The sequence below is a fragment of the Amphiura filiformis genome, chromosome 19 (genome assembly GCF_039555335.1).
Source record: "Amphiura filiformis chromosome 19, Afil_fr2py, whole genome shotgun sequence".
Lineage (NCBI taxonomy): Eukaryota > Metazoa > Echinodermata > Ophiuroidea > Amphilepidida > Amphiuridae > Amphiura > Amphiura filiformis.
Window position 1 is genome coordinate 24,375,992 of NC_092646.1, and position 23,144 is coordinate 24,399,135.

A 23,144-nucleotide genomic window follows, 5' to 3' on the forward strand; every position below is an offset into this window, starting at 1 on the left:
TCAAACTTTTGGTTTGTTCCCTTACCATTGCACATTATTGATATACTGTGTGTGTGTGTATATATACACACGCATACGAGAGTGTATTGGGTGTAGCAAGGATAGCCAACATGGGCTAAGCATGAGGATCTTGATTAAAACTTGGGGAACTCTTTGAGAATCATCTGATACTCAAGACATTGGTAGCATGAGTCATTCCATTGAAGGGGGACACTGAGCATGATTGAGGTTCACCAGCTGTTTTTCAGTCATTTGCAATGAGATTTTTCAAAATAATCACTTTGGTTGGCATTATTTTATGGCACTACACCACTGAGGTAAATCACCCATTTTCAGCCAACCATGTATATGCACTGACATCACTACAAAGCTCGAGCAGAAACAGAGTACAGCCTGGCTGTATTCATTCACCAAGGCTAACAATTTTTTCAAAGCCAAATTTCTTGGTTACTCTGCAGTGAATTTACATGCTTTTATTGCACTGTAACAAATTCTGAAGATATTTTTTCCTTGCTCTTTTCAACCCCTGCTAAATCTTATGTGACAACCTTTCAGCGGAATAATAACACTATACATGATCCTGTTTTCTTACAGTAGGGGAAACAATTACACTGCCATCTTTTTCTGGAGAGGCAATAACCTTCAAAGATTGATTCTTAATACAAATTTGTGATATAACAGTATACATATTAGCTATATTAGCTACTATTCCAAAGTAATAATGTGGCAAGAATTCATTGCATGATTATTTAATGGTCCATTTGATTTCCTGAAGTCAGTGCCTGCTTCAGTGGGCGCCGTATGAAATTGTGTGCGTCGAGTCGAAGAACTGGTGTGTTCACATGTGCGATCAAAGGCATGGGAACTGTACAGAAATAACTGTGACAAATACTGACGTCACTACCGCAAGAAAGCCAAAATGGATTATATCAAAGTTGAGTATGTGTTTTGGTTTGAACTTCTTGATGCAGATTGGTCCGACATTTCAAACAAAATCCACAAAAAGTGCAGCATTTAATTATCTTGATTGAGGCCCATAAGACCAAAAGGCCTAAAAAAATAATTGTTTGATTGGCATAACATGACCTGCCCTAAAATTAGGCCCTACCCTTGTAATAAATAAAAAAGAAAGAAAAAGGAAATTAAAAATTAAATTAAAAAAAAAAAAAAAAGTTCCAAGGCCTTCATCAAATGCAATTTACAGCTTTAAAAGTTAAACAAAAAATTCCCTCCATGCAAATTTTGATTGAAATGGGATGTTCCATACACCCCCTATGGAAGACATGACCTTAATCTTCCACACAGGGAGTGTGAATTTCAAATGGGAACACCTGAATGGGCGACTCCATTTGAAATCTACACCCACTGTGTGGGAGATTAAAGCCATGTCTTCTGTAGGGTTTGTACTTACTGTGTATGGATTTCAACTGAAAAATCCCAAAGCCACTGTTTGATATGATTAACACTACAGAGTCAAACAAAGGCACATGTATTTTTTCCAATTACACACTTATATGCACACCCCCACACACAAAATCAACATAAAATCAAGTTAGCCTTTTCATACTCAAAATGTTCCCAGACATAATATAAAATAGACATTAGGCCTGGCATTTTCGGTAATTTTGTACCCGGTACCCGCCATTTTTTTCAGGCGGGTAACCGGTACTGAATTGCATTAAAAAAAAAAAAAAAAAAAAAAAAAAAATTTTTTTTTTTTTAAGTTTTTATTTTTCGGTTTTGTAGTGTCCCTGGACCTAGACCTAAATGCTAGGATCATTCATGGTTGACCTAAAAAAAAAAAAAAAAAATTCAAGATATTTTGTATTTTTAATATGAAAATCGATACTTTGTATTCATGTCATACTCTATTAATGATTTCAAAATGCATTCAAATTAAATGAATTTTTTTTTTTTTTTTTTAAATTTCGGTACCCGGGAGGTATTTCCTACCCGGTAATGTAATCTCGGCGGGTACCCGTTTACCCGACCGAAAATGCCAGCCTTAATAGACATATGTCCAAATCTAATGAAAGTTATCCTGAATTTCATGTAACTAAATACTGATATATTTGGCAAATTACACACCATAAAGATTCGACTAATGGCGCACTTGGGCTCCTTTACCTTGGGGTAAATTTTGTGTGCAAATAGAGATTTCTCTCCTCAGAAATCCCAACAAGAATTAAGGTTCTGTGCCCTTATTTGCTGGTGGAGATTTTACGGGAGGTACTTTTAGGTTGTGCCTAAAACAAAAGTCCACTTATGTCAAGTGAGCCTATAGCGCTATTAGGCAAATCTTTACGATAATACCATGGTGTTAGCTAGCCACCCGTCCACCCGTCATTTTGGATGGGCAGTTCACTCTTGGGACGAAATTAATGCCTGTGACATGTACTTAATTCTCAAAATAGTGTTTAAATTAGTTCTGTGCATTCATAACAAGACCAGACTTAATAAATCAAGGCAAAAGAAATATACTGCGCCAAGAAAGTATCCTTACACTTGGAAAAATAATCATAATTTCAAAACTGGACCGTATTGGGGTAAATTTGTTTTTGTAGATGCACTATCTAATCCTGCACATTATGACACCACATTGAATCCAATGTGACCTTAAGAAGTAAAGTTATAAGCAATTTAATAGACGAAAGTCCAGTTTTAAAAGTGACAAATTGGCCTATACAAGGCGCAAAAAGATTTCAACAAGTGCAACAAAGAGACAACGCAGTTTCTTCAATGAAACTTAACTTAGAGCAGTATTCATTTCAGTTTTTACTTCTCTGTACTTTTCATAACTTGCATTTTATTTGTCAGCTCTTTTGTTTCAGTTTTCTTTTGTTCCTTTTGTTCTAAATTAAAGGCACACACAAATTAGCCATTTACCAATCTCAAACCAAATGTCTAGTCTGTGGAGTTTTGAATAGGCCAGTGTGTCACTTTTAAAACAGGACCTTCGTCTAATCAAATGCTTCTTGAAGTCACATTGGATTCAATGGGGTGTCAAAATGTGCCGGATTAGACAGTGCCTCTATTAAAAATACAAATTTACCCCAATATGGTTCAGTTTTGAAATTGTGATTATTTTTCCAAGTGTAAGGATACTTTCTTGGCGCAGTATTTGAACTGACTGAACCTAGAAGAGGCAGAGGTCTGGTTTTTGTTTTCAGAGTCAATTTTTGACGGGCAGTTTGGTGAAAATGATGGGCACTTGTCAAATTCTAGCTAAGACTGTGGGTAATAATATTACAAAATTCATGTATCAATGTTATAAATGGAAAGACAGGTACTATTCATTTCAGTTCATTTCTGCGCGTTCTCCGCAACAACCAATATTTCAACAGGAACAAGAAGAGACCAACTACAATACAACCGACACATACAAATATATGTCAAACACACTGTTAAGAATGATGAATCTTTTCCCACACACAATTAGTAGTATAAAACATGATTCATAACCTCTGTGTATCACACCATATGTGCGTCCCAATCAAATTGCTTGTTGGATGATACACATGGAGGTTATTTATATCTATCAATGACGTCCACAAGATATTGTATATTCAACGACTCTTCCTATAATTTTGTACAGGAGCCAACCGTTGTTAATCTGTGATGAATCCACACTTTTGCAGTAAGCGTATACGCGAAAACGCCAGCGTTACGCGTGAGCTCGTAAAATTCGTCATGTCTGGAATCTGTGTGCCAATCACGCTTACAAGTTGAATTCAGTGTTTTGGAAGTATCGGATAAAGATTGCCGTTTTATTCAGTTTTATTGCTGATATCAACAGAAATCACCGATATTTTTGTAAGGCTGACTGTCAGTGTCAATGATTAAGTGACATTCCTTGTGAAATAATCGGGGAAATAATCATGTGAATTATACAATCTTTAGCTTGTTTTCGTTGTTGAAAGGAATTCAATCATATTTCACCGTTGTTCATCACTGATTAACAACTCGCGTCTGGCGCGTCTGCGTGGTTTACTTTAGTAAACCATGCAGACGACGCGGACGAATCGTTGTTAATCGGTGATGAACAACGGTGAAACATGATTGAATCCCTAAATACGCCATACAATTAAATCCATGTGCGCGCATGACAGAACAGTCCACATGTGCCCAACTACCGTACATGGCATGATTTTGCACTTCTTTAATTTAATTTGTCATAAGTGACATTAGTGCTATTTACTGTAGATAGCATGTGAAAAGATTAAAATTGTATATGACCACGGTGCAATCCACTGTACATGATATCAGATGAATATTTTCAGACCCGCCAACCTACCGAAGTCAGAATGAGGGACATTGATACCAAAACCTTGTACATGTACACAAACCAGGTACCGACAAATTAAAAGACTTACAGTGTGCAATACTTTCAGAATTCAGAGAAGGTTTTGCAAGTCTGAATTTATCACAATGGACTAAAGAGATTGCTATAGCAAATTATAAAGAGACATGTTCATCATTTTCTGCTGTTCTTACATTTAAATTTGCCATCACTGAAATTTTCAGAAAACAGGACTGTCCCTCATTTTCACTTTGGTAAACCACAAATGAGGGACAGTTGGCAGGTCTGTGTTTTCAGTGTTTAAAAAGGCCTAAAAAGAAAAAAATGTATTGCCCTTAAGCTCCAAATCGCAGTCGGTCGTTCTGACATTTTTATATAATTTGCAACATATAATATTTTTAAAAAATGCAAGTTCACAACAAAATATATTACATTTTGCAAATTTTATACCAAATATAAATTCAATTTTTTTTCATATTTTAGGGTTGGTTGGACAGGGCAATACAAATCTTCTGTAGAAAGCACCTACACACAATATGCTAAAAAACAAAACATTTATCAACAATGCATTGATTACAGTGCACATGGCATAAAAGCCTTCATATACAAAATGGATTGAAACAAAATGAGTTGTACATACATAAAATACTGCAGAAAGTCAAATTTCTTAAACATACTGTCTAAACTATATTTCACCCTGATGTGGCAGTGATGTCAACGTATTGAAGCAACTGTTTCGCTCATGAATCTAGATGGTCTTCAAGCATGTGTGTATATATGCCAGCACTTTGAGCGAACACTAGGGGTTTGAAGCTGCATTCAATGAAATGCGCAGCTGATGTCACTAACACATCAGGGTGATAAATGGTATAAGAACTGCACCCATTCACGGTCACTTAACTCCCTGAGCACTACCTGCTGATCTAACATTGCCTCTGATTGGTCAATGACATGATATCTTCACTTTAATCACTAATCAGTATGGAGCTTTGTAAATAATTCACCCAAATTTTTTTGTGTGGTGAAATTATTCTAACAATGTTGCTGATTGGGCCAATTGAAAATGAAAACTTTTTTTGGCCAATCGGCAGGTAGTTCTCATGGGATTAACACTGAATTTACAATGAATCACTTAGCAAGGAACAGTTGATGAGGTAGAGTGCTTTTGCTGCTTTGGATTCTGATTGGTCCAAAATCATTCGCTCGATGCTTGCGGCTCAGTGAAAACTCAGCCTAACAGACTGCCTTGAAAATACAAAATGAATTTCAGATTTTTAAAATTTCAAGGTGAGCTATAAATCACTCTCCTGATATTTATAACAGATGTTAGTGGAGTGATTTGATTTGAAATCACAAAAATTACAAAAGCATTTGCTCACTGCTAGTGGCTCAATGAAAACTCAGCCCAAGAGACTGCCTTGAAAATACAAAATGAATTTCAGACTTTGATTTTTAAAATTTCAAGGTGAGCTATAAATCACTCTCCTGATATAAGAGATGTTGGTGGAGTGATTTTATTTGAAATCACAAAAATTACAAAATCATTTGCTCACTGCTAGCGGTTCAGTGAAAACTCAGTCAAAGAGACTGCCTTGAAAATACAAAATGAATTTCAGGCTTTGATTTTTTGAAAATTCAAGGTGAGCTATAAATCACTCTCCTGAGAATGTTTATAAGAGATGTTAGGTGAGTATTTTATTTGAAAATCATTTATTTACAAAAATTGCAGGTGAGCATACTTCACTCTCCGGTGGAAAAATAAGGAGAGCTTTTAGGGGAGTAATTGCTCTCCCCATGCTTCAAATATCAAAACTTAAGGTTTATAATAAATTCTAGTATACATATGCAAAATATGTACTTATAATGGGTACAGAGAAGTGCCAGTCTGGTTGACGTCTTAGGAAGTCCTTAATCTCAGGTGTATACTTGAAGTCAGCCTTGTATTGTCCAGCAAAGGCTATGTCCAAGATGGGTTCTGAAGATATGTGGGATTCACCAGCCTGGATTGGAGAGAAACATGAATAAAACATTTTAAAATGATGATATAACAGTGGCGTGTCCAGAGGGGCTTTGGGTGCTGAGGCCACATTGTTCAAAATTATGTAAAATCAGCTGTTTTTTGGCAATTTTAGCCATTAAGCACCCCGCATAACTCTGAAAGCCCCCTGCAGGAAAAGATCCTGGACACGCCGGTGTATAAATTGTCATATCATTGCATATCATCATAAAGGACAAAAATTATTTGTGTGAGATGTGATTTTAAAGTGGTATTATTATCTGTTCCAACTTTGATGACACCTCTGTCACTTTCAAAGAGATATTAGAGTGATTTGATGAGACAGGTGCCCTGTTCAATCTCTAGCAAATAAATGCTGTATTGATTGCAGATTTATTTGCTCCATTGCATTCACACCCACGAATCTCCTCTTACTGTGAATGGAAAATAAATAAAAAAAATAAATTTTGGATTTATAAAGCGCCTTTCTCCAGAGCTTAGGGGACTCAAAGCGCTGTAATTTCGCTGCAATGGTGAATCATCACAATCAGATCGCATCGACTAGGTTGCTGCCGAACGGCGCACACCTATCCGCATTTAGATTGTAACATTCACCAATTATCTGTGCAGCTCCCCAAATTCCATTGGGTGAAGGAAGTTTTTGATAACCAAACAACTAATCACCGATTTTTTGCGATACAGGAGGAAACTGGAGATCCCGGAGAAAACCTGCGAGAGCGAGCATGGAATCGATAAACCAAGTGCACATGAGTCCTTGGGCGCGCGGGCTTGAACCCGGGACCTCAGTGGTGCAAAGCGAGGAATTACCGCTCACGCTAACTCGCCCTCCCAATTTGTCCAGCGTGACCTCACTAGGAGACTCAAGCAACAAAGGTATTACCAAATCATTGGTTGCCAGTGACAGCAGCTTAGATTCGTGGGGATCAGGGTTGTGGGCAAAGCCGGATTTTCCTTTTGCTAGCCCCTGGGCACTGCAACATGATCGCCTCTCCACTCTTCGGATTGAAGTGTTACACCCCCTCCCACTACTGGTAACCTAAGTTTTTTCAAAAAATTTTTGCTCCAAGTTGCTTGAGTATCCTCAAATGACACTACCGGGACAAATGTGACCATCCATGACGAACCCAGTGTAAAGTCGCCAGTACAGATTTAGAGATATGGACCAATAAACCAAACAAAAATCAATTTAAAAAAAAAAGGAATTTTCAAACCAAATTTTGATTTTTGAGTAGCTCTTTTTTCAAACAATTCAAAATCCAAGATTCTTAAGGGCTGGGGTATGAACGTTTGGACAGTATTTATTTTGGGACATTAGAGCACATCAGACATATCGAATTGCATTCTGAATACGGAGAATGTCTTTCTGATATCAAATAATTTTGATTTTTTGAAATTCGCAATTTAATACACATTTTATGGCAAATGATTAAAAATTGATATTTTTGATATTTAACATTACTCGAAGTAAACTGTATAAATCTGATGATTTATACTTAAAGTGTATGTAGGTGGGATGAAAAGCCGACGATCAATTGAAAATTTTGACCTTTAAGTATTGAAGATATGGATTTTTTTCCCCAAAACACCAAAAAAAATTAGGTCTTTTTGGAAAAAAAATCCATATCTTCAATATGAAATGTCAAAATTTTCAATTGACCGTCGGCTTTTCCTCCCAGCTACATACACTTTAAGAATATATCATTAGATTTATATAATTTACTTCGAGGACTGTTATATATCAAAATTTGAAAAATATCAAATTTTTATAATTTGTCATAAAATTTGTTTTATATTGTGATTTTCAAAAAATGAAAATTATTTGATATCAGAAAGACATGCTTTGTATTCAGAATGCAATTCGATAGGTCTGAGGTGCTCTCATGTCCCACAAAAAATACTGTCGAAACGCAATAAACGCTCATTCTAGATCCCTTAAATGTTCAACTTTACACTGGGTTCATCGTTGATGTTCACAAATGTGAGCAAATTGTGCAAGAATTTGCAATTTTCATGCTAAAATGGGGCAAAATTAGGACAACTGTGCCCTAAAACCAGGCCAAAAGAAGATGCATATTACAACTTCTTATGCCAATTTCCTCTTCCTTTTTTAATCTTATTTTTTCCCCTAGATCATGGCCCCTGGCCCCATGAGTAAATCTGGCCCTGGGTGTGGGGGATCGGATATATGAGCAATTCCACTGATGCAACATAAATATATGTATGTTGTGAATCCATGCAGCAATTGAAAGTCAATTTTGCTTCACAAACCACTTTGTAAATGTGTCAAAAAAGATTTTATCTAATAGAAACTGGAAGTCTGTGGATGAACACCCCTTCAAATTTCTTGTCAAAGATGAAAATATCTTGTTTATAAAATCAGGCATGAGACGGAGGTTCAACCAATCCAAAAGAGCAAAGCACCAAAAAGGAGGAAAATTAATGCTCTGCATGCTAGCCATAGGCTTCAACATAAAAAGTCCACGATTTGAGATATATTCTCAAAATATCAAGAGCTATCAAGAACCACTGAACCAATACTAGGCTTGTTTGAACTCATTTTAATGCATTTTTCATGCTGATTCCAAATATGATCATGCAAATTTACATTTCTGAAATTTTTAAATTTTAAAACAAACTTGTTGTCTGCAGACGATACCCGTGTGGAAAGAGTTAATGAATCTCCTACACTTTTGTACAGGGAAGAAAAACTTAAAGAGCAATATTTATTTCTCTAATCAGAGGAAGAATCTCAATCCCTGTAAAATTGGGTACCGTATGTGTGACGTGTCATGTCAAAAGGAGACACTTTTGGGCAGGACGTAAATGGAGAATTAGCTAAAAATCTGCCCGGGGTGATTTTTTTCACAATTTGGGTTTGTTGCGAATTTGTGATGTTATTAATGTTATAAAATGTTGTCTGATAGTTTCAGACCGGAATATAAGCTGGCATCTTGTATTTTTTGAGACATTTTTCAAGGTAATTCATACTCTCAACATTGTCAATAATATTTTTAAAGGCCGATATCTCAATATCCAATTTTATAATACCATAAGAACTCAATATCTTTGCTTAGGAATGTCTGATTTCATTGGGGAAAACGGTGTTGTGGAGCAAAATATCTCTATATTTAAGATATGTAAAAACCTCAAAATTGATAACCTGCCCAAAAGCGTCTCCTTTTGACACGACATGTCACATGTATTTCCTTGATTGCCATTCCATACCCCTCTTGTGAGAGGGTGGAATATACCATTCCAGTTGAAATCCACACACCCCTTATGGAAAACACTGCCTTAATCTTCCACAGAGGGAGTGTGAATTTCAAATGGAGCCACCCAATGAATGGGTGACTCCATTTCAAACAATAACACAACAGGGGACTTACCTCCAATTCAATCCACAGTGGCCATGAATCCTGTGGTTTTCCCCCTCCATAATGAATTATATATGCATAACCACCTACACCGTTAGGATTTCGTTTTGGAATCTTTTTTGACATAGACCATTTTGTCATGTTGACATGGGCACGAGGTGAAATGTAAACACTCATGTGGTCCGGAGCTGGCAAATAAAGTAAACAAAGAAACAATCAAGCAAACAAATAAACCATCATAACGCAACGACAAAAATGAAACAACCGTTTTACGGGCGGATGGACTTTTCAAGTAGCAGGCATGAGTCTACATATTCATGAAAGTCTGGAAATTGTCAAAAAAGCTGGAAAAGGACGTAAAATTGTTCAAAAACACCTGAAAAAAGGCTGAAAATTAATAAAATTGCGGAAATTTTGACATCACAAAAGTCTGGTTCCAATGTTTCCACTGGAAAATCCCATGCCTGAGTATGATAGGGTCAGTTGGTCAGGATTATTATTTTTTTCTGGAGGCTAAAATGACCTTAAAATATCATTAAAAGATTGAAAATTTGCCAAAAATTTGATGAATTTTTTTCTGACAATTTTAATAGGACAGCTCAAATGCCAGCTATCACAGCTGGTTTAAAATGGATTCCACCGGGTCATTCTGGATTGAGCATACTTCCAGGTGTGTAACCAGGTTGGTCATTCCGAGGGGGCAAGAGCTCGGTCATACTTGGCAGTGGGGTTTGACCCCCACCCTTTTTATTTTACCCCCACCCTTTTATTGAGGCACCCTTTATATTGAAAATTCCTGACCCCACGCTTTTTACTGAGGCACCCTTTATACTGAAAATCCCTGACCCCCACCACTTTTTGCTTTTCCCCCTATTTGTATACATTGATGAAGTCACAGGCAATTTGGTTTGAAGTAAATCAAGTACGCTGAATTCTGCACCTATCATCACACGATAACCTAGTGGATGTAAACATGCATCAAATGGAATTTTATCTTGCGATGCCTTTGCTGGCAGTGGTTTGGCACTTATTCTTGTGGTTATTTTATCATTCAATGAAAATATATTGTAAGCTGGCACTCCCACCCTTTTATTTTACTCCCACCCTTTATATCAATCCACCCTTTTTACCAACAAAGTTTAAACCCCCACCCTTTTAAGGATTTTCCAAATTTCCAAGTGGCACCCTTTAAAAAGGGTGCCCTGCCAACAGTGTCGGTAATTGGGTCACTACAGTAATTTATCAATGGCTGAAAACAATATAAAAAAAAAAAGAATTTCTGTTTTTTGCCAATATCTCAAAAACAATATTAGCAAAATCCAACTCATTCCCCTTGATCATGTCCAGGGACAGGCGAATTGCGCGGAAAAAAATAGCAAATTGCGCGGAACTTTTTTTTTCAGTGCAAATCATGTATCCCTAAATTGCGCGGAAAGAAAGTTCCGCGCAAATCGCCTGTCCCTGATCATGTCACATATGTTTTGTTAGAAGCAGGGGGTGAAATATTAGTGTTTAATTCTCTTAGCATTTTGTGTATTATGCAACATAAATATATGTAAGCTGGGAATCTTCAAAATTACGGGGGAATTGAAAATTAATTCTGCTTCACAAACCACTTTGTAAATGTGTCAAAAAGATTACTCACCTGTTATATTAAATTCAAATCTTGTCTTAGATTTATCTTCTATCTTAGTCACAAGCTTAATATTCATAGGGACGGGTACCTTAGGTGGCTCAGCCGGAAGCTTCCAAATTTTTCTATGCAAGAGAATAAAATGAAGAACAGTTTATTTGAAGTGTACACAGTCAAACCCTTCATTTGGTGTAACTGTAATCAGTCTGTGTTAAAATATAGAAAGCCGATGAAAAATTTTTCATTTCCCAGAAAGATATTATAGATTTTTTTTCATTTCTTAAGGGAAGGGGTATGAACGTTTGGACAGTATTTATTGTGGGACATTAGAGCACATCAGACATATGGAATTGCATTCTGAATACGAAGAATGTCCTTCTGATATCAAATAATTTTGATTTTTTGAAATTAAGTAATGTAATGCATTTTATGGCAAATTATTAAAATTGATATTTTTGATATTTAACAGTACTCAAGTAAACTTTATAAATATGATGATTTATACTTAAAGTGTATGTAGGTGGGATGAAAAGCCGTCGTTCAATTGAAAATTTTGACCTTTCGTATTGAAGATATGGATTTTTTCCCCAAAACACCAAACAAAATTAAAATCCATATCTTCAATGTGAAAGGTCAAAATTTTCAATTGATCGTCAGCTTTTCCTCCCAGCTACATACACTTTAAGAATATATCATTAGATTTATAAAATTTATTTCGAGGACTGTTATATATCAAAAATGTGAAAAATATCAATTTTTTAATAATTTGTCATAAAATTTGTATTATATTGTGAATTTCAAAAAATGAAAATTATTTGATATCAGAAAGACATTCTTTGTATTCAAAATGCTCATTCCAGATCCCTTAATAAATTTCATTATAGCAACGGTAAAAAAAAGTTTTACCAGCAGACAAAGTAGGGATGGTCATTGGGCTTTAAAAAAATTCTGGAGGCTTAAATGACCCTAAAATATCACCGAAAAACTTAAGCAATCTGGCAGAAATTTGATGATTTTCTGTAAACATATTTTTAAAATGTTCTGAATTTTGTTGAAAATTTTTGGTCGAAATCAATCAATTTTAGCGATTTTAACAAAATTTAAAAAAATTCTCCCAAATTGCAAAACCTGGACCAGTTAGGCCCGTAAAACAGTATTTTTTTCCTTGTCAGTATCTTCAGCACTGCTTCATCTGAAGCATTCAATGACTTACAGTAATGAAACGGTAAAGGTATGGTAAACCGGACAAACCTGAGTGATTGTCTCTCTTTCGAAGTGCTCCTTATAATGTTGCAGGGAGTCTGTTACCTCCCCAGCATTGAATAAAGCCTGTACCCATTTGCAAACCTAAGTGTACAACATGTTGACGAGGAAGGGACTCGAACCACTACCTCGAGCTACCGCACGATTATGAATCAAAAGGCGTGTTTCTATTGGGACCGTTTACCGGTAAAAAGACGGTAAAGGGATTATTTCTGCTCAATAGAAACTGACCTTCCCCGCTATTTACCGGTAAACAGGGGCGAGTTTTAACCGGTAACGTTTTCCTTCTTGAGGAAGGAAAATAGCGGGGGCGCTTACGATAAACGTCAATAGAAACTCACTCCGTTCCGATTGAATGCGCATACAGGGAAGGAAACGGAAGTTGAGTCGCGAAATTGACCTCTGCATCATCAATGAGCTAGCCATTCCGTTCGCAAAAATTCTTAGGCCTAATCACATACAAATATTTGACTCACTTGCTATAAATAAAGTAAATGGAAGAAATATTCATAATGCATTATCCCTGCATTATACATATTATGCTAAATATTTAACATGAGTTATGATTTAGCTAGGCCTATGACCCAAGTAAAAGCCATGAAATAAAACAACAACAACATCAGCGGATGAATCCAGCTGTGCATGCGGAAAAAAAAAATAGAAATCAACTCGGATCCGCAGCGGTGTGTGCTTCAGAAAAAATTAGAAAGATTTCATGAATTTAATATTATGTTGTTGATGTTAAATTACTATTCGCTAAAAAGAATTAACTGAAATTAAACTGTGAAAGATTAAATTCTAAGACCTATTTTTTTTGTGCGCGCAAGCAACAAAACTGAGTACTCACGTCGATATCACTGAGGGGATTTCCCAATGGCGTAATTTGATGTACGAACGAATGAAAATGCTATTAAAAAAACATTATTCTTCAGTCTTCTTTTCTCATGTTTGCTACCTCATTTTTAGCCAAACAATTAAGAAAATACTACAATATTAAAATCCACAATGCTTTGCGATTGACCCGGGGATTGACCCCAGTGCACGACCTTTCGCCGCCAAACTTTATGCTGGTTTCATACTACCCTGCCGCTTGCCGCGTGGCGCACGCGCATTGCCGGCAAACGGATACAATAAAGGCTTGTCATTGGTTGAAATGCCCTGCCGCTTGCCGCAGCGGCAAGCGGCAGGAAAGTATGCTGGAGGCTTTAAAGGTGTGTCAATTGACGCTGTTCGTCGAGTGTTTACCGGTAAACAACGTGTAATGGAAACTGACCGTTATCCGCCTTTCGCCGCTATTTGACGGCGAACAGTTTTACCGGTAAAATGCAGGGGACTCAATAGAAACACGCTAAATGTCCCCCACCATGCCCCAAGGTTACAAGGAGAATATGGACTCCACACTCTTAGATTTTATGTGTAACTTGTAGGAGGGAGGGCAATGAATAGTGCACTTCATGATTGCTATTCATATGTCACACAATTTAAAATCATGTGTACTTGATTCCAAAAGCAGTGAGCAGGGCATCTGGAAATCCCATCTTCCAAGGCAGATTAAAGTTATTCCATGCAACAGTAGAAAGCATCCTGCTCTATGGTTCAGAAACATGGACAGTCACAACCAAGATCCGCAAGTTGTTGGATGGCTGTTACATCAGACTACTTAGATCAGCTCTTGATATAAGCTGGAGGACACATACCGCAAATAAAGAACTGTAGGAAGAACTCCCAAAGGTAACTGATAAAATCTGGAAAAGAAGACTACAATTTGCTGATCACTGTTTAAGAAGTACCAGGCAGGTGATGTCAGACCTATTGTTGTGGAGACCCAGTCACGGCAAAAGAAGTGTGGGGCGGCCGAGCAAGACCTATGTAGATCTTCTGTGTGAGGACACTGGACAGGAACCAAACGAAATCTGGAGCTGCATGCAGGACAGACACATCTGGAGAACCATCGTAGGAGTCCGACAAATCGAGTGAGTGAGTGCTTGATTCCGGCCTAATTTCTGGGGTATTCAAAGATTTGACACATGTTCATAGGTGGGTGCCACTCATAAACTTTTCATGGGAACCACCAAATGTACTAATACTTACTTTAACATAGATCTGACAGGTACCCAATAGGGTAAACCACAATAAGGCACCTCCGGATCACAGCCTGCTTCTGGAGCATCTTTTAACTCTGGTATATCGCTAAACAGGGGTGCCACTCCTAAATAGTCCATGGGAGCTACTCCTAGAAATGAATCCTCCTCATACGATAAGTAGCCAGAGTAGTCGTAATATGTCCTGGAAGTATGCTGTGAAATGAAAGAAGAAAGCCAATATTTGTAATTGACCATGATGTTTGGTACATGTTGCTCATGATGTTGAGAATAACCAATCGTTATCTATTGCTTAACCCTATGGGCACTAACCGGCCGAATTATCGGTCTCTAAGGACTACTTTGATTGGTTTCAAAGAGGACTATATCATGTACATTGTATTTAGCCAATTAGACCAGCGAGCAAGGGCTGCCAGGGCCCAACAAAAGTGGCAAATAAAGCACTGACATCTAAAAGATGAGTGGACCCCACCCTTGCAAGCTGGTCATGAAAATAAACAAAGTATTGCACTATAAATACACATAAAAATTACAAAGATTATTAACACATTAAAAGTACAAACATTTTTTTTAAAAACAGCACTATGTTAAAAGCATGAAGCCCCAAGAGACACAATATATTGCACTTAGCCAAGCAGGATAAAACACACCACAACATAATGAGATAATGCCCCCCTCCACCCTACCACCACAACAAAAGTATAGATGGCACCAAGGATTAAATTTCTTGAATGGACTGAAAGTAGTCTCTCAAGTGGGATTTGAAGCAGTTAAAGCTATTGCACAAATAAATATCAGTGACGTGACGGGGGAGGTCAGACCATTTTTTTGGGAAGCGTTGGATGGAATGATAAAGAAAAGCATCAGTTTTGGCTTTGTGATGGTGAAAAATAAGGTGATCGGGATGCCTACTATTTGGACATGGTAAGAATAGTCAGTAGGGCTGACAGGAGAAAAGCTTCCAAGAAATCTAAAAGCTCTATTTTGATTGGTTACTGAGATGATTATATCATATCAGGGGCTCTTTAAGAAAGGCAGTAGTGCCCATGGGGTTATGGGCTCGGATAGCAACGTTTGCACAGTATTTTTTTCTGGGACATGAAAGCATATAAGACATATCAAATTGCATTCTTAATACGAGGGATGTCCCTCTGATATCAAATAATTTTGATTTTTTGAAATGTGTGATATAATACAATATGCCTGGAAAAGTTTTGTTTGTTCATGGGATGCAATAATAAAATAAAGTAAAATATTTCCACTTTCTTGAAAGATTTATAGACTGGTGCAAGCATGCATGGAGCTGGAAGGTTCCCTGTCAAATTAGATGACTTTAACCCTGTCCTCTCCACACTGGTGTTGATTGCAGACAACAAGCTCCAAATTTTCTTTAAAAATTCCAGAATCGTACATTTTGCATGATCATATTTGGAATCGGCAAGAAAAATGCATTAAAATGAGTAAAAACAAGCCCAGTATTTGGAATTCTTATGCTGAAGCATGCAAATCATTAATACAAAGGATGTTGGTGATTTATCACAAAAACAAAAACTAAATGCAATTTTAAGTCAAATTGTCAAGTCATAATTCTTAATATGTGACACGATCTGGTCCATGGGGGCCAAAGGCGGCAAATTTGAAACTGAGATAAAGGTAAAAATATGGAGTAAAAAACAATAAAATACATAAGAAAATTGACACCAAAAAACTTCATAACTTTAGAACCAAGTATGCTAGATCTTTGGTGTTTTCAGTAAACGATAGCCTATTGTATGTATAATGTAATAATTACAGTAACTCAATTTTCAAAAATGCCTCCTTTGACCCCCATGGACCAGATCGTGTCACATATTGAATCTCAGTCACTGGAGTCTCATCAAGTTGAGTCATTTGGGTTTAGGACTCAAGTCCTAGTCATTTGGGATTTTAGGCATGAGTTGAGTCACAAGTCCTTAAATGTCAAGCCAAGCTGAGTCATTCCAGTCCAGTTGTTACAAGTCTGGATTTATAAAACATGCACTTACTTGCAAATAAGATCTCTTTGGTGCAGGGTTCATTGGATCTCCTGAGTATGGGAATCCAAGTGATGTAAACATGGCAAGAGTTGAGGTGAGGAACAATCCAAGCAAAAATGCCCGAGTGTATTTTAAGGTTTTGAAGGTTTGTATAAGGCTAGTCTGAAAAGAACAAAGAAAACAAAATAAAGTTTTCACATGAAGACTACTAATTGATAATCAATTTTAACAAAGGTACTAGATATGATCTCATTACAACTGGGCTATTCCAGTTCAAATCCATACACCCCTATGGAAGACATAACCTTAATCCTACACACAGGGAGTGTGAATTTCAAATGAAGCCACCCATTTAGGTGTTGTCTGCTTCAAAATGGGTTATTCCATTTGAAATCCATACACCCCTATGGAAGGCATAATCTTAATCTCCAACACAGGGAGTGTGATTGTCAAATGTAGTTACCTGAATGGGTGACTCCATTTGTTATCTACACCACCTGTGTGGGAGATTATGGTCATGTCTTCCATAGGGGTATGGATTTCAACTGTAATAGCCCCATAGAAACAATACTGTAATAACACTATCAGAGAGTAATTTAATTAAATTAATATTAAATTCAGAAGTGAAGCTCAGGCAAACTGGCAATATAATAAAGGAGAGAAAGAATCAGAACCATTCAGATTCGAATCAGCGCACACTCATGATTAGGCCACAAGTTTTAGTTTTATCTGGAAAATTGGGCGAAAATCAGATTTTTCTACTCAAAATACCATAAAAATACCATTTGTTTTCAAACCACTCGTGAGCTTTGAGACAAACCTTTTTTTTTTGCTTTACATGTTGTAGAGTTCACCACCACACGCCACAACAGCTCATGGCGGATCTGCCATAATCTTAATTATATTGCCAGTTTGCCTGAGCTTTAATTTAATATATATTTTCTCAGGCACGTATCCTCTGTGATCCTCGCATTTAATATTTAATGTCTTACATTGACTGATGTTCTGCTAGGACACAGCAGATAGGCCAAACCATAGACATACCACCTAGACCTATGACTGCCCATCCCTGACCGTGGCAGTAGGTGAAGCCACATATCCAAGGTGATTTTGGTCGGGTGGTCGGACGCGGAGAAATAAGCGTTCATGTCTGGAGAGAAAGACGCGCTCGTTGGGCCATTATCGCTCGCGTCAAATGTAACATGTTCCATGGACGCGAACATATCTGCTTGCTTGCATCCGGGTATGCGTCCTTGTCAAAGTCGTTGCTAAGCAGTGTCGGCTTAACTACGCGAACCAAAGTCATAGGTCTAGGTACTTGTTTGTCTGGGGCCAAACCCTCTATTGGCTTGGCCGTGAGACATTTTTGAGAGAGCAAAATCATTACATGTTTAATTCGCCGGCCGGCAGATCCACCATGAGTTGTTGTGGCATGTGGTGGTGAACTTAACCCCATCGAAATTAAACAACCAATCCAAATATATGAGCAATTAAACAGTTTCCAAAATAACAGGAAACAAAGGTAAATATTTTCTTTGTTTGGCTATATCTCAAAATCAACATTTCCGAGTTCCGACAGATTTTGCTTGATCGCATCACAAATGATACTTACTAAATAACTTGTGTTGATAATCACACCAACAAAGGCAAAAGCACCGATGAATATCTCCGGGTTGATTTGTGATCCTGATCGTCCCATGATTGGTATAAACACCTCTAACCCAACCCATAGTAGATAGAAAGACATGATGACGGGCATGGACACCATGAGGAGGTAAATACCAAGTACTGTGTAATCTCCTAAAACTGAAGATAAAATACATGGCAATGCAAGTTATGATTGTGAAGGCATCATTAATTAATTTATTTTTATTTATTTATTAGACTTCATCACTGGTACTGGTACATATATAATTATTGCACATCAAAATTTTGACAAATATAAATATAAAAGCTTTTTTTTTTTTTAAAACATGTTAAAAGACCAGCGAATAGGCTGGGATAAACAGGTGTAAAATTCACCTCTAGAACCGTCCCACCTAGGAAATACCTAAATAATTTGGAAAAAAGAATGGAATGCCAGAGGCAAGACCTTAAATGGGCCTACAATTGGGGCACCGGCAAGTAGAAAACCAAGTGCAGGTATTAAATATCATTAAATATCTAGGGAGGAAAAAGATAAAAAATTTCATGCAATTCAAATGGACTCGCTTCATTTGATATGGTTATGGGACCATACAATGTACATGCACAATTTATATGTATAGGTTATTCCATTTAAAATCCACACTACCCCTGAGGAAGATTTTGGAAATATCTGCCATAGAGGGAGTATGAATTTCAAATGGAATGAGCACATTAGACAGGTCCATTTGAATTGCATACACCCTCTGAGCTTCCCCTGAGGGAGAATGGGTTTTAAATGGAGCTGCTAATTTGTTAATTCCATTTAAAATTCATACTCCCTCTGTGGGAGATATTTCCAAAATCTTCCACAGGGGTAGTGCGGATTTTAAACGGAATGGCCTAATTGTGCAAATTCAAACCACTCTGATCCAGACAGACAAACAACCAGATATAGGGAACCATCTAGAAGACATATCACATACATAGACAAGCATAACATGGGTGGGATCATACTTCACAGGCAAAGTACCTGTGCTTTGTATGCTGAAAATTGTCGCATATTCATGAGGGCCAATTGTTCGATCACCTGTGGGTAACAAATCACACACACACACTGTTTGTGGCTATCAGGGAGCTGTATCAGCTCTATGGTTAAAAAAGAACAAAAGCGCAGTGATTTATAGTCCACTACGCACAGGCACGAAGCCTCGATGTTGATCTACAAGCCTAAGCACACTTTACAGGTTCCTACATGTATGTAAACTGAACTCAAAAAGAAACTTATAATTTTTCACAAGGTCATATCTTGAAATCCTGTCCATCAAATTGAACCAAAATTACACACAGGTTTACTTCAATACTCTACTCTTAACACATGTCAGTAACCAAGCAGTTATCCAACTGACACAACAGCAAATGCACTGACATGGAACAGCTTCCTGGACCACATTCACAGCCCAGCCCTGTTTCATGAAAAAAGTGTATAAAAAGCAGAAACCGGCACCGTTTTATCATCTGTGCAAGGATCTTGTGTGCATTCTCACAGATTTTTTGTGCTGGGTGCCAAATGTTGGGCTGTGATAGTGGAGGAAGTCCAGGAAGCTGTCCCATGACAGTGCATTTTGCTGTTGTGTCAGTTGGACAACTGCTTGGTTACTGACATGTGTCTTGAGTAGAGTAGTAAAGTAATCCTGTGTGTAATTTTGGTTCATTTTGATTGACACTATTTTAAGATATGACCTTGTGATTCACAAGTTGTAAAAAATTATAAGTTTCTTTTTGAGCTCAGTTTATGTTTCCTCAAAAGATATCAAGACTCTGTTTGAAAAAATATACAGAATGGGTGCAGTATTTTAATGTATTTGTGCCTCATGAACAATTGGCCATCATTATCAGATGATGCTGGACTTTGCCTGCTGGTGAATGGTCTATATATTTTTTTTCTGTATAATTTGGGCTACTTGGTGATCACTTAGGCACACATTTGGGCTACTTGGTGATCACTTAGGCACACATTTGGGCTACTTGGTGATCACTTAGGCACACATTTGGGCTACTTGGTGATCACTTTAAGGCACACATTTGGGCTACTTGGTGATCACTTAGGCACACATTTGGGCTACTTGGTGATCACTTAGACGCACATTTGGGCTACTTGGTGGTCACTTGCTGTTACTCAGAAAACCACAGGCCCGTAAGGTTTTTTACGCTTTTTTGGACAAAAAAGGTCCAAATTTTGGGAGGAAAGTCCACTTTTTAAAAATCGCCCCTTGGAAAAAAAAGTCCACTTTTTCAAAATCAGCACCCCCAAATGAAATCCTGCGTCACGGGCCTGGAAAACCATGCCGCTAATTGGCTAACATTGAGCTAATTTTGCAAATGTCAGACCGCTGGCAGTAATTTGACATATTATTACCCTTCAATTTAGAAAATTAAAAAGGTTTTGAGATTCTGAAGCTCAAAATTATAATAACAATGGGTTTTTGTGACAATTTATTGATTCAAATTTTGGAATTCTAAAAATTGAGCTACTTGGGGCTCATTCACCGCGGCCGGGCGAGCCATTTCGCCGTGCCTTGGCAATGACAAGTTCTGGCAACACTGACAATCTTACCTTCCTGCCTATATGCTTTAATATACTTCCACACCGTCTGTCTTATTGCAACTGGGAAGAAAAGCCAGAAGAATGGTATATAGGCAGATGATAATCCGGCATAGGCACACAAGGCCAAGAGAGATGACCAGATCACCACATAGGCATCAAAAAACATACATTCTGCTAGCCATGGATTGGAGGTTTTGGCTTTGGTATTCTGTAGTGATATAATATAAGAAAAAGTAAAATACCTTGAAGCTGAATTTATATCATCGATCGCCGAGCGATTGCGATGCACTGCTTTTGGAAAGCAATGCATCGCTCATGGCGTTTGCATTTTATACTTATCACAGTGATAGTAATTGCAGACAACAATTAAAATATTCAAAATGCCACAAAATACATTTTTAGAAATCCATTGCTGTCAATAATCATAGCTTCGATTTAATTTATCACCAAATGTTAATAATCAAGAAAGGTTAATAAGCAAAATAATAGATGCAGTTGGTTGTAAATGATTGGCTGATGCAATCATGTGTCCAGCGATATCGCTCGAAAGTTGAGATTTCTTCAACTTGCAAAAGCGACATCGTTTTTGCCTCAGCGACTTGTATCGATTGATCGGCTTGACACTCTGAAAATGGAAGTAAACACAGTGTGTGATTTAAAAATCACTAGTGATCAAACACTGGTAGCATACCAAGCGTATTCATATACTCCTAGATAGTGATAACCAATCACAGCAATCGTTAGTAATTTACTAGCTGTGCATAAATATTGTATAATTGCATGGGTACACACTCCATACTCTTACCTTATGCATTTTCAACCCCAATCCTCGCTGCACCCTAATGATAGCATAGAGTGCCGGCGCTGCATATATTCCCAAGATTGGTCCTGGGTTTGAGAACCAAAACATATGTCTACTGAAAGATGAAACAATGACTCCCATGAAGATGATGGCTACCAGGCCAGCTACCCAGGAAAGAAGGATTACTAATACAGCTTGGATGACACTGACAAAGTATGGTCTACCATGGAAACCTGTGCAGAATGAACAACAAATTTATATATTTTAGTCTAACTCTATGGATTGCTTAATTTAGGAGCGGTATGTTCTTGAAGAGGTTCATTAGGTTTGTAGAAACTCATAATATACAATTCATCTTGTCAAAGCCAATTTTACTGACCTGGCAGTTTCGACCATCTAATTAGGAGGATGGCTATCTTGAGAGTGATGTTTTCTGATCCAACTGCTGTACACCAACAGAGGGCGCACCAGCACCAAAAAGTGGATCGTATATGTGACTGTCATGACTAAGATACTGGGTCCCCTTGTCTCTATCCAGATTGCTTCTCTGATACGGCGGACTGGATAAGGAAGAGAGCACCGAACACAATGACCAGAGACGAAGGTGCCCATTATCTTAGTCACATATACGATTCACTTCTGAGGGCTGGTGCGCCCTCTCTGTTGGTGTACAGAAGTTGGATCAGAAAACATCACTCTGAAGATGGCCATCACTCAAGATGGTCGTAACTGTCAGGTCAGTAAAACATAATTGGTTTTGACAAGATGAAATGTATATTAGGAGCGGTATGGCTTGGAATTTAGGTTTAGATTCAGACGAAAAAATATCCAGACCATCCACCAGCAGGCAAAGTCCAGCATCATCAGTTAATGATGGCAAATCATTCCATGTGGCACGAACACCACTAGCGAGCTTTTGAAACCTGCTTAATGTTTGTAAGGTCATACAGGTAGACCTCAATTTAAAGCTGAGACACTGTTTTCAACCTACCTTTAGCATCCCTCATAATGATCATACCAATAGCTGCTGCAAGGAGTGACCACACCATATATGTTACTGATCTGGTTGGTAGAGAAATAATGAAGAACCCTAAGATATCAAAGAAGACGGGCTGTCCGTAAAGCTCCTCCTTCCATCCTCTCTCCATCTCGTCTGATGTCAGTAGGTGATGAGATATGGATAGTACATTGTCACCTAGGGAAGAAAGAGGAAAAATACAGGTGAAATCAAATCTGTTATAATGGTGTGAGGCTTCTAAATACAGGGAGGCCAAAGCCTCTGTTGCCCTTAATTACAAGGCATTCTTCAGTACGTACACAGTGACCTTTGTGCCCTTTGCTCACTGGCCTTGAAAGCGAGTGCCATTGATAATGTGAATTTTGAGGCCTTAATGGTGTAATGGGAAA

The 23,144-nt window shown here is 37.7% G+C and overlaps 1 protein-coding gene across 1 annotated transcript in view; it reads right to left on the minus strand.

The window, feature by feature from the left end:
* Positions 1 to 1,975: 1,975 nt before the first annotated feature.
* LOC140141096 (endoplasmic reticulum metallopeptidase 1-like) overlaps positions 1,976 to 23,144 on the minus strand; it is a 32,637-nt gene continuing 11,468 nt past the window's right edge. Inside the window, exons 5-13 of the mRNA XM_072162874.1 lie at positions 22,729 to 22,932; positions 21,741 to 21,970; positions 20,945 to 21,143; positions 18,317 to 18,510; positions 16,714 to 16,866; positions 14,679 to 14,884; positions 11,337 to 11,449; positions 9,704 to 9,879; positions 1,976 to 6,300 (exon numbers count right to left, since the gene is read on the minus strand). Coding sequence (XP_072018975.1) covers positions 6,133 to 6,300; positions 9,704 to 9,879; positions 11,337 to 11,449; positions 14,679 to 14,884; positions 16,714 to 16,866; positions 18,317 to 18,510; positions 20,945 to 21,143; positions 21,741 to 21,970; positions 22,729 to 22,932 — 1,643 coding nt within the window. The 3' untranslated portion in view covers positions 1,976 to 6,132. The remainder of the gene's footprint in view (positions 6,301 to 9,703; positions 9,880 to 11,336; positions 11,450 to 14,678; positions 14,885 to 16,713; positions 16,867 to 18,316; positions 18,511 to 20,944; positions 21,144 to 21,740; positions 21,971 to 22,728; positions 22,933 to 23,144) is intronic.